The sequence below is a fragment of the Bubalus bubalis genome, chromosome 3 (genome assembly GCF_019923935.1).
Source record: "Bubalus bubalis isolate 160015118507 breed Murrah chromosome 3, NDDB_SH_1, whole genome shotgun sequence".
NCBI lineage: Eukaryota > Metazoa > Chordata > Mammalia > Artiodactyla > Bovidae > Bubalus > Bubalus bubalis.
The window spans coordinates 79877362-79890143 of NC_059159.1; the positions used below are offsets into that span (position 1 = coordinate 79877362).

Here is a 12782-nt window from a genome sequence, read left to right on the forward strand (position 1 = left end):
TTGGAACTAAGGCAGTGGCAAGGGGGGAAAAAACGGTTTCCTCTCAGAGAAAGTTAAGACAATAAACCTTCCTTTACTCAGCAAAAATACTTGGGGTTACTCTAGCTTTCCTGAAAACTTTAAGAAAATGGACAATACATAGAATTCCACCCGATTTTCTTTGCCACTGCTTTATTACAGCGGGGGAACAAATTTAGTTAACATTTGATCAGTTCCATGGGGTAAAATACAAGGGAGGAGTACTAGTAACAAACATGCCACTAACTTCGAGGTTAGTCTTTCAAATATGCGCATAATCTAAGGGGTTATTCACACAACCAGAGAGGTTCCAGAAAGATTAGGGAAACTAACGGAGCTCCGACAGTTACCAGCCGTACACCCTCAGGGCGTGTTTTCTTACTGTAGTATGGCGACAGCTCCAGCTTGCAGTCTTTGTGATGATTTCAGATACTGAAATACCTGGCTCCTAATTATTATCACAATCATTATCCTCCCCAAACCAACCATTTTAATATATTTGAAGAAGCGGAAAGTTGCTAAGTCCCTTCTGCTATGACCAACAGACAGACAGCTATTATTACTTCGAGCAAAATTCAGCCCACAGTTAATTTTCTGAGGCGCTCGGGTCGTTCCCTCTGGTCCCCTGGCAGGTCTGCTTAGGGGACTGTGTGAGAAAATCTCTTCTCATGTTCTGCAGAACTAAAAATGGGCCTTCCTTAGCCCGGCGTCGGGCTGGAGAACTCCTAAGAGCCGGGTTTATTTTGTTTGAAGTGCATCAGCATCGCCCAAGCTAAGATAACCAGTAAGGGAGGCAAGAAGCAAGTTGGGACCGGGGATTTCTCACCTCAGCCGGCGCTGAGGGGTGCGAAAGGAGCGCGGTCGCACCACCCAGGGGCACTCGAACTTCTTGCGAGCCCTCCACCACCGCGTAGCCCACCGGTCGGCCCCGCGAACCCGCTCTCTAACAGGAAAAGCCACGCTCACCTACGTGCACCTTTCCTAGGCCCTCAAAGCCTAATCGCTGGTAGCCGCGAGCCTTTCCGTCGCCCGGCAACAGGGGGCGGGGTGCCTCATCTGATTGGCCAATCCTCGGCCTCCGCTCAGTGAAGCGAGAGTGAAATGTTCTCGCGATATTTGACGACTGGAATAGTCGTATCCTCGGTACCTCAGAGCTTTTCTGGAAGAGACAGAAAACGGCATTTTGGCTAGGAATGAATATTTTATTTGGAAACTGGTTTTCTTTATAATCAGAATAATCTGTGTACCTGAGGTGAACTCACTCCAGCGAATTTTATTATATCGCTGTGTAACGTCACTTGTACTACGTCAAACTTTTTAATGAGAATTATTTCAAGTTGTTCCGTGGTAGGCAGCATTCGTGGTAGTCTTTTTACTTCTAATTAGCGGTAGTTTTCATTAGAAGGAAGGAACACAACACATAAGATACAGCATTAAGTCCCGATGCGATTCTGGAAGCATATGTTCTCACTTCATTGAAGGCTTTATACCTTTAGGCTTCCTTTCAGAATGATTCTGTGAGGACTGAATTTACAGCGAATTGGCTTAAAAGAATTACTTTAATATCAATGTTTTTAATTAAAAATGAGACTACGTCATCTCAAATCCTACTTCTCTAATACAAGGAACTTTCAGGTTTTTTTTTCCAGTTTTCCTATAGTCAGCTTAAATGTGATGGGAGCTCTAATTATATATATATATGTGTGTGTGTGTGTGTATAAATATATATATATATATCTTTTAACATTTTCACATTGTTTCCATCTTGCATACATTCTTTATGTCCAGTTTACTGTTGTATGCCTGCTTTCAAGGAGAAGGAAATGGCAACCCACTCCAGTCTTCTTGCCTGGAGAATCCCAGGGACGGGGGAGGCTGGTGGGCTGCCGTCTATGGGGCCGCACAGAGTCGGACACGACTGAAGCGACTTAGCAGCAGCAGCAGCCTGCTTTCAAGTAGGTTAAAATCAGTGCAATACACAATGAAATAATGTTCTGTGACTGAGTTCTCGAAGTTTGTAAAACATTTTCGTGTAATTACTCCACTTGAGATCAACATATTTGTAGTGGTCATTTGTTGTCTTTAGGGTCACTGCAGTAAAGGGAAGTCGGAGAAGGCAATGGCACCCCACTCCAGTACTCTTGCCTGGAAAATCCCATGGACAGAGGAGCCGGGTGCGTTGCAGTGCATGGGGTCGCGAAAAGTCGGACACGACTGAGCGACTTCACCTTCACTTTTCACTTTCACGCATTGGAGAAGGAACTGGCAACCCACTCCAGTGTTCTTGCCTGGAGAATCCCAGGGACGGGGGAGGCTGGTGGGCTGCCGTCTATGGGGTCGCACAGAGTCGGACACGACTGAAGCGACTTAGCAGCAGTAAAGGGAAGTAGAATTTGCCATCCCAAAGTATGCCACATTGGTAAAAGGCTTATTTTGAGTGGAAGGCAATTGAAAAGATGTAAGATACAAGAAAAGCTCTCCATTCCGCTATTTCCGTAAAGTGAATGTGAAGTCGCTCAGGCGTGTCCGACTTTTTGCGACCCTATAGACTGTAGCCTACAAGGCTCCTCTGTCCATGGGATTTTCCAGGCAATAGTTCTGGAGTAGATCGCGTTTTCCTTCTCCAGGGGATCTTCCCAACCCAGGGCTCGAACCTGGGTCTCCTTGCATTGTAGACAGATGCTTTACCGTCTGAGCCACCAGGGAAGTCCAAGGAGAATATAAATTTTCAAAGTCGCCCTTCCTTGCCTCTTAAACAGAAGGACAAAAGTTAATCATTGGAGACCTTTATCAGCCTGGAGACTGCACCAGAGAAATCTAATAAAAAAAATTAATTAGCCTTTACTGTTAGTTTCCCATCTAATTGCCTTGCCATAATGCTGCCTCTAAAGACTTAGTCCTTTTATCACTTGTGTAGAAACTTATTGTTCCTTTGTTAAGATGCTGTATAAGCCCAAAATCTAGTCACCGAGCTATTCATTTCTGAATTTCTCTTTGATTATATATAATACATGTAACAACAACAAAAAACGTTTTTCCGTTCTTAATCTTTTTTTACTACAGAGCCCCAGCAGAAAAGCTAGAAAGAAAAACCTTCAACTTCTAATGTCCAACTATTTCATATGGTCTCATAGAGAAGCTACTGACATGCCTTTTCCGTCGGTGTTTTCAGACATAAGGGAGACCCAACATTTTCCATTTGTATAGAGCTGTGACAGTTTGAGAGAAAATCTTAAAAAACAAAACAAAACAAAACTTTCTCTAAAATACCAAGAACCCGGTTTAGTATTCACAGAATTTAAGGCAAGTGATTGTTTCCAGTTTAGTCCCAAGCTCTCTCGTCTTATATTAAAAAAACAAAAACAAAAAAACACCTCAGGAGACAACGCAGAGTTTGGGGAAATCGGAATAAGATTGCTCCCAAGACAACACGCGAAGCGAACTCAATTAGCCAGGCGGACCAACATTTAAAACTCAAATCAGCCGGGCGGACCAAGATTTAAAACACCCGGATTTGGCGCTCCTGTGACTCACGCCCCGCTGACGCATGGCATTCTGGGATTTGTAGTTCGGACCACATCCGCTATCAAAATAAAAAGCTCAGCTAGGGCTCGGAGAGGACTCGGGCTCGGAAAGGAACCAGATTCGGGCGCCCAGACGAAGAGGCCGGCGGTGGTATCTGTTCCTCAGCTGGTGGTCCAAGCGACAGTCGTCTCCGTCTCGGCCTCAGCAGTCAGGACGCACACACTCTGCGTCATGGCGGGCTGAGGCCGATGATGAATTCCGGTGTGCATGTCAGGGTTGCTGTGTCACTCGGCCCGCTCGGCGCGCCCCTTCCCTGCCGCCCTTCCGCACCGGCCCTTGGGTTCTTCCGGGCCCGGCGTCCCTCACCTGCAGGCGCTCTCCAGCAGCCCGCCGGGCCTCGCCGACTGACCGATCTCGCGCGGTGCCCCGGCACCGGGCGCCGGACCCACCAGGGCCATGGCGAGCGGCTCCTGCAGGTACCGGCTGAGCTGCTCGCTCTCGGGCCACGAGCTGGACGTGAGGGGCCTGGTATGCTGCCTCTATCCACCGGGGGCTTTTGTGTCCGTGTCCCGAGATCGCACCACCCGCCTCTGGGTCCCAAACAGGTGAGCGCCCCGAGTCCGGTTAGCCCCCAGTTGTGCTGCAGGCTTCCTGCGGAGTCCAGGAAGAGAGTGTCCCTTCCCTGCCCTCTTCCCTCTCTTCCTGGCCTTCCCTGCGATCCGCGCTCCCTCCCAGTTCTGAGATAACTGGCTCTCTGGGTACGCCGTGTAAGAAACGTGTGAGATTTATGTGGAAAGAGTGCTAGGTTAGGGGAACAGAGACCTACTTTCTTGTCCTAACTTGACCACTAAAAAAGTGAGTGACCTTGGACGATCCTTTTATTTTTTGTGGCTTCAGTTTGTGAACGATGATTTTCCCGTGTGTTCGATTTGAAAATTTTTTGATGCCAGGTGAACCCTCATTAATGAGGTAGTGTGAAGGCATCTGGCATGTGATTGAAGTAAATCCTCTTCTTTACTAAGAATTTGCTCTGTAGTCTTCCCTCAAATTTGAGAACTAAGGTTCTCGAAAATTGCATTGCAGGAAGTTGCCTTGGCTCCTCTCCACGTTATCCAACGCAGAGTTTCTTAGTCCGAGTTAGGTGATGGACTTGAGTGGAGGGGAGGAAACTCCTCAACTGTTTTATGGATGTGGGGAGAGGGTGTTTTCTTGAGAGAAAACCCATTGCCTTCAAAAGATTTTCAAGAGATTAATCAAGTTCAAGGGTTTAGCCCTGATTTAGCTGGTTGTAACAGGAAATGCTTCAACAGTACGTGGATGGTGAACTTCCAGATGTTCAAGCTGGATTTTGAAAAGGCAGAGGAACCAGAGACCAAATGGCCAACATTTGTTGGATCGCAGAAAAAGCAAGAGAGTTCCAGAAAAACATCTACTTCTGCTTTATTGACTATGCCAAAGCCTTTGGCTGTGTGGATCACAACAAACTGTGGAAAATTCTGAAAGAGATGGGAATACCAGCCCACCTGACTTGCCTCCTGAGAAATCTGTATGCAGGTCAGGAAGCAACAGTTAGAACTGGACATGGAACAACAGACTGGTTCCAAATCAGGAAAAGAGTACCGCAAGGCTGTATTTTGTCACCCTGCTTATTTAACTTATATGCAGTGTAGTACATCATGCGAAACTCCAGGCTGGATGAAGCACAAGCTGGAATCAAGATTGCCAGGAGAAGTATCAATAACCTCCATTATTCAGATGACACACTTATGGCAGAAAGCGAAGAAGAACTGATGAGCCTCTTGATGAAAGTGAAAGAAGAGAGTGAAAAAGTTGGCTTAAAGCTCAGCATTCAGAAAACTAAGATCATGGCATCTGATCCCATCACTTCTTGGCAAATAGATGGGGAAACAATGGAAACAGCGAGAGAATTTATTTTGGGGGGCTCCAAGACCACTGCAAATGGTGACTGCAGCCATGAAATTAAAAGACACTTACTCCTTGGGAGAAAAGTTATGACCAACCTAGACAGCATATTAAAAAGCAGAGACATTACTTTGCCAACAAAGGTCCGTCTAGTCAAAGCTGTGGTTTTTCATGTGAGAGTATTGGACTATAAAGAAAGCTGAGAGCCGAAGAATTGATGCTTTTGAGCTGTGGTGTTGGAGAAGACTCTTGAGAGTCCCTTGGGCTACCGGGAGATCCAACCAGTCCATCCTAAAAGAAATCAGCCCTGAATATTCATTGGAAGGACGGATGTTGAAACTAAAACTCCAATACTTTGGCCATCTTATGCAAAGAACTGACTCATTTGAAAAGACCCTGATGCTGGGAAAGATTGAAGATGGGAGGAGAAGTGGACGACAGAGAATCAGATGGTTGGATGGCATCACTGATTCAATAGACATGAGTTTGAGTAGGCTTCAAGAGTTGGTGATGGACAGGGAAGCCTGGCGTGCTGTGGTCCATGGGGTCACAAAGAGTCGGACACGACTGAGTGAACTGAACAGAACAGGAAATTTAAGACCTAGAAGGCAGATTTCTTTTTAGAAAGGGAAAAATTGAGGTGAGTTAGTTTATGTAGTAATTCTCACATCAGAGATTTCACTCAATGAAACCATACATTTTCATCCATAAATTCAGATGATCACTATTTATTGAGAGCCTCCTTTTTGTCTGTGATCCTGAAGAAGAATAAAAAGACTAGTTTCCTGTGTTTATGGATCTTAGCTACAATCTAGGAGGGAAGATGGATGAAGAAAACAACCAAATAAATAATTACACTTTGGCATGTGTACTGTGAAGAAAACAGAGAGTTGAGTGGAGAGAGATGTTAAAGAAGGAGGCCTCTCTGAGAAAGGTGTATTGGGTTTTTGTTTCTTCTTAAAAGGCACTGCGCTGGAGGTAGTCAAGGGAATGAGGAACGGAAGTGAGTCAGTTGGAAGAGTATTGTAGGCAGTAGGAAGAGCAGACACAGCTCTGGACCAAATAGGAGAAAAGTCCCTGTGTGCAGGAGGGAATGAGCTGTGAAGTGCAGGCAGATCTTAAGCAGAAGCCAGGACATGCCCAGAAGAGGGCTAAGGAAAGGAGTTAGTAGGTAGAAGCCCCCAAAGAGTTTCAGCAGGGAGCAGCATGATTTGATTTACCTGTGGAGAAGTTTCTGCTAGCTTCATGTGGAGAATGAATTACAAAGGGATAAATGTGGAAAGAGATCTGTTTATAGGCTTTTGCAGTCATGCAGCCAAGAAAAATTAGGGATTTATAGAGCAAACTTCTATATTGAACTGGATCAGGTCTTCTCTAACTTCGAGATTTATGATATGCCAAACCACTTGGTAACACTGATACGTAACTTCTTGTGTATTTGAGTACCAATTACTGACTAAACTGCATTTAACATTGAATTCAGTAGCAGCACATGCCCAGTAGGTTATGAATGCCACAGTAAGGAGTCGTTAAAGAATGCTTGTTGTAATCGTTGAAATCTGTTGGATAGCTGAATCTTTAAACTTTCACATGTTTTATAGGACTGTGCTAGATTGCCAAGAGCTTAAATCACTGGATTACAAAAACATGAGGAACTTGGAGCTGAAATGATCTTCTCTTTAATAACTAGTTTTTCTCACTCAATTCATGTTGTCTTTTGGTTTTGTTTTTAGAATTCATGTGGTTTTCGACTAACACTGATTATTTCCAGGCACAGGGCTCAATAGTGGGATTGTTGTGATAAGGTGGTTTTCCTCTCAGTTCCAAGAGAACTGTAGAACTATAGTAGAGCATCTCATAGTCACTCTTTAGGCAGCCGAACTAGTGTCTCAGCCATACCTTTAGTGTCATGAAAAGTCTCCTCAAGGCTGACATCCTGACAGTTTCTATTTATTTCATGGTATATTAATGAAATTAGTGAAGTGCAGTAAAATGTTCGGAGCCAACGAGTACACGTTTTCGTTTTCTCATGTCCATTGTTGATAGGGTTCTGGATTTGGGTAATGTAGGGATGGACTGGTAATGAAGGGGAAATTTAGTTTCAAGGAGGCAAAATAGTTCTGCTGCTAAGTCTCTTCAGTTGTGTCCGACTCTGTGCGACCCCATAGACGGCAGCCCTTGAGGCTCCACCCTCCCTGGGATTCTCCAGACAAGAACACTGGAGCGGGTTGCCATTTCCTTCTCCAATGCATGAAAGTGAAAAGTGAAAGTGAAGTCGCTAAGTTGTGTCCGACTCTTAGCGACCCCATGGACTGCAGCCTACCAGGCTCCTCTGTCCATGGCATTTTCTAGGCAAGAGTACTGGAGTGGGGTGCCATTGCCTTCTCCCAAAATAGTTCTAGTGTGGACTAAATCAGATACCTTATCTTTCACAAGGACCCTCTGAAAACCCAGAAAGCCTCCAGGCCTTCTGAAGGTGCTTCAGATTGGAGACTTTATTTTTTTGGTTGTACATTGACCTGAACCAGTCAACATGCTGTTATTGCAGATGGCTCCAAGCCTCTAGAAGCCCACCTCACAGTAAACTGGATTTCCCAAGTCTGTCACCAGTGATTGCTTTGCCTTTTGAAAACTATCCGTGTTTGAAAGACTCCAACTTCAGATTCAGCCTCATTCATTAGATATTCCCTGACCATGCCAAGGTTGGAGTAACTTCTCCCTCATGTTTACTGAGCACTTGGGTCCTTAGTCAAGTGGAGTTTATTTCGAAATTAGAGCCATTACTTTCTGCCCTCCAACCCACTATTCCCTTTTCTTAGAGGCAAAATTTTCATCTGTTTTAATGGCTTATTTTTTAATTTTTCTTCCATATTTTTATATAAAGTGCTATACTGCTATTTCTTTAAACATTTTTTTAGTTCTCTGTTTTAGTGTTTTCTGTTAGTTCTTATCAGGGAATATGAAAATATAGCTCTCTTTTCTGCTTTCTGCCAATCCACCTCAAATAGGCATCCTTTCTATGCTCTGACCCTTATAGTTTAATTTAGACTAAATCAGTATTTTGTGACTGTACAGAATCTGTCTACACCTGAGGTGTGGAATAAACTGGTAGCTTTTCCTCAACAATTTTATGATTTCCTTGTAGTTAATAATTTTCTTGTTTTTTGTTTTTAACTTTCTATGAATGCATCACTAATTCAACTTTATATTGTTTACTGATCACCTAAATCTCCTTTCAAGACCTCTAGACACTGGTTATTTAACAGTCTCACTTTCTCACTTGATCTGGTGCACAACTAGTCCTGGGATCTTCCTTCAGTGTCCTCTTAAGCCATTTTTGGACTCTTGTGTTGAATTTCTTCTATCAGTTATCCTTAAACTTTCTTGGTTTTCTTCCTTGACACCTTATTAGAATACATCCTCCAGGAGCTTCCTGAAATACAGCGCAGTGATAGTGTATTAAGACCTACATTTGGAAAATGATTTTAGCCTGCCTAGCTACCTGAATAATAATTTAAAAGTTTGTAGCATTGTAATTTCCAAATAATTTTTCTTCAGAATTTTGAAGCCATTATTCCATTGTATTCATTGTGTTTCAGTAAGTCTGAAGTCATTGTGATTCTTGACCTATTTTTTTTTTCTCTCTGGAAGGCAGTCTACATTCATTCTTCAGGTTCATTAAATGTGGCCTCTTTGAATGTGAAAACTCATGTCCATACGTTCTGGAACGTTTTCTTAAATTCTTTACTTTTATTGTCTCCATTTTATCTGTCTTCTTTTGTGGAACTTTTTATTCATATATTGAACTTGTTTCTAAATTGCTTTTTTATTTCTCTCCGTGTATCTCTTTTTTTCTCTCTCTCTACTATACTTTCTCAAAAATTGCCTTGACTTTTTGTGAAATTATGTTTTTGTTTCATGGTTTCAATATCTTATATCTCTAAGGATGCAAATGCTGATTTTTTATTTTTAAGTTATTTTCTCCCTAAGTGGTCTGTTTCCTCTAAATTGGTTGTTTCCCCTCCCTGTTTGTTTTGGTCACTATATTAGCCCAAATGTCTAGTAATTCTTATCCTGTGCTTAGTATTAGGGTGTGTGTGTGTTCAGTTCTGTGACTCTATGGATCAGCCCTCCAGGCTCTCCTGTCCATGGGATTCTCCAGGGAAAAATACTGGACTGCGTTGTCATTTCCTCGCCCAGGGGATCTTCCTGACCCAGGTCCTCTGCATCACAGGTGGATTTTTCACCCATGCACCACCCATACCCCAAGGCTCAACTGTGCCTGTGTTACCGCCCTCTCCTTCCAGCCAAAGACTTTTCTGAAGAAAAAACTTCTGACTTTTGCTGGGTACAAGGGGCACTTTGTTTTTGTTTTGTTTTTTTTCTTGATGCTGTATGCATTTTTTTCCCCCCACTGATTCAAGAAGTACTTAATGATTATCATGTAGAACACTGTGCTGCAAATTTAGGAAGATGAAAACAAAAACCAAGTCTGGATTCTGCCATTAAGAGCTTCACAGAACACTACACACAAACATTGATACTAGAGAGTGCTAAGGGGCACGTTTAGGTAGATTTAGTATATATAATATAGACTTTTTAAGATGTCTTATCTTTTACATTTCTTTGGACTTATTGATAAAATGGTTTCTGAAACCACATTTTTAAAAAACCGCACCAAAATAGACAAGTTAAAATTTTACATGTGTATACCTATGGCCAATTCATGTTGATGTATGGCAGAAACATCACAATATCATCATAAGGTAATTATCCTCTAATTTAAAATAAAATTTAAAAAAAAGAAAAGATTTGGAGGAAAAAAAAAAATAGCTACTACCAAATACCTTCCTTTGAAGATTTTTTGAAATGATTCCACTTCTGACTCTGAAGACTTTCAACTAGCTTTCCTAATTCTAGTTCCTACCTTTTTTTGTCCCCATTTCCTAGAGACATGTAATGGTGCTCATTCTTGAGCCTTTTGGAGGTTCATTGGTAAATTGGGCCTCTTTAGAGGCCCTGTTCCTGTTTAGAACTCATTTTATTCACGTATCCTAAGGCTGTTACTACATTTCTGTCAGTTTTCAGTATTCAGTGTTATAATTGTTCCTTTTTTTTTTTTTCTTATTCTCTCTGACCTTGGGGATTTAATGCCTTTCTTAAAATAAACATAGATAGAAACAGAATATGCATTATACAAAACAATATGTATTGTTATAATGGTGTTTGGAAAAGGAATGAATGAGTATGTGTGCAATATTTATCTAGGACTCTTCCCTCTTTATGTACACTTGTGTTATCTCCTTTAGCTGAATCACAAACTCCTTGATTTAGTTTGAGTCAGAAATATAATTCTTTAATTCCCCTCAGCAGCTAATTTATTGCCTTCCACGTGGTGTGTGTATATATATATATATATATATATATATATCTGTTGTTTCTCTTGTTATGTAAGGCAGTGATGCCAAGCGAATGATATGTATAACAGTTTGGCAATTATTCTAATCCCCAGGCAGTTATTAATATCCTGTGTCCCTAGAGCAGTCATTTATATGTCCCTGTATTAGTCCCTTTAGTTCACATATTGAGTGTGATTGATAGTCTAGCTACTTAGTATTAGTATCTATACTAATGAATACTAAGTTAATGTTTCATAGTATGAAAAGGTCCTCAGTAGTTTTAGGCTTATAGATAGTAGATTCCATTATCCCAGTTGCATGAATGTTTCACTTCACTAGAGATTTCTTAGGGTAACAAGGCTGATAAGTAGAAATAAAGTAAGGGGACCAGTGTATATCTTACTAACTGTCATGTCTTTCCAGTCCTAACAGGGGCTTTACAGAAATGCACTGTATGAGTGGCCACTCCAATTTTGTCTCTTGTGTATGCATCATACCTTCAAGTGACGTGTACCCTCATGGACTAATCGCCACTGGAGGAAATGACCACAATATTTGCGTTTTTTCTCTTGAGAGTCCAGCACCACTTTATGTACTAAAAGGTCACAAAAACACTGGTGAGTGTAACACTTTGGCATTTTTCTGTTTGAATAAGTGTCATCTTTTTGAAGATAAAATTCTTATATCTGCTTTCCCTGGTTTTATTATTATTATTATTATTATTATTATTATTATTATTACCTATCACTGTGGCTTGATTCAGAAAACCTTTTGACTCATCATTGTTCTATAAATTCTCTGTTATAGACTTAGTGTCATCAGTAAGGGCTGACATATTTATATATGTAAAAAGCAAAGATTTCACTTATAAAAGGGAGAGATTATAGTTTTATAAGCTTTGTAACTTTGGTTTTTCAACCAAAATTTTGCAAGGAATTCATTTACTCCGGAAAACTGAGAGCACTTCCTTTATCTTTGGACTGTTATTTCCATATTTATGCAGCAAATTAAGTCTCAGAAGGAATGTATGTAGGGGGTCTGATATCATTATTTGAGAGTATGTAATACTTTTGAATAATGTTTTCTGTGATTTGTATATATTTCTGATTCTGTTATATTCCTGGACTTGTGATTGCTTAACAGCTCTTGGTTATAAAAGGATACAGTTAATCGATATAGTATGTGTACTTTTTGTTGTTGCTGTTGTTGTTTCTGGAATAGTTTGGGATATCTGTAAGCAAATAGTATGGCCCATAAGCATTCTAAACTTAATTCCTTTAAGGAGTTTGCAAAATGCTTTGTGCGTAGGTATGGGAAATCTTCAATACAGAATGATACAGATTTTTTTAGAACTTTTTTTAAAGGACATCCTCAAATGTATATAAAAGTAGGGACAACGTGTTTTAAGAGAAATACTATAATGCTCTCTTCCACCCATGTATTTGCATAGCTTTAAGGATTATCAACACATGGCCTATTTGGTTTCATCTTCTGCCCCTTCCACAACATTATTTTAAAGGAAATTTCCAATATACTATTTCATTTGTAAATAGTTCAATGTATAGCACTATAATAGGCTTTGGTAAACTTTGTACAGGGCAAGATAGTAAATATTTTAGGATTTGCAGGCCATGCAGTCACTTTCATAACTGCTCACCTCTGCTGTTGCGTGGAGAAGCGGCCATTAAATGAGTGAACATGTCTGTGTTTCAGTAAACCTTTATTTATGGACACTGAAATATGAATGTCATATAATTTTCATATGTCAAGAAGTGCCTTATTTTCCTCTCACCCACTTAAAAATATAAAAACTATTATTAGTTTGTGCACCGTACAAAATCAGGTGGCCCACAGGCCATAGCTTGTTGACCCCTCAAAAAAAAAAATTTACTCTAATTCTGCCATTTCTGGATTTAA

At 41.2% G+C, this 12782-nt stretch overlaps 2 protein-coding genes across 5 annotated transcripts in view; one reads left to right on the forward strand and one right to left on the reverse strand.

Annotated features, from left to right (window-relative positions):
• Window positions 1-1131, reverse strand: part of IFT74 (intraflagellar transport 74) — a 99820-nt gene extending 98689 nt beyond the window's left edge. The window contains exon 1 of one of the 2 annotated variants that reach the window (XM_025281419.2): window positions 985-1131. The gene's annotated coding sequence lies outside the window, so the exon portion shown is untranslated. Of the gene's footprint in view, window positions 1-844 lie in introns of both variants that reach the window. The other variant, XM_025281418.2, reaches the window with a different exon arrangement.
• A 2464-nt stretch (window positions 1132-3595) lies between these two features.
• The window catches only part of PLAA (phospholipase A2 activating protein), a 40498-nt gene continuing 31311 nt past the window's right edge, over window positions 3596-12782 (forward strand). Inside the window, exons 1-2 of one of the 3 annotated variants that reach the window (XM_006075600.3) lie at window positions 3596-4148; window positions 11289-11482. In XM_006075600.3, the coding sequence (XP_006075662.1) occupies window positions 4000-4148; window positions 11289-11482 (343 nt within the window). In that variant the 5' untranslated portion in view covers window positions 3596-3999. The remainder of the gene's footprint in view (window positions 4149-11288; window positions 11483-12782) is intronic. The other 2 variants (XM_006075599.3, XM_025281425.2) reach the window with 2 other exon arrangements.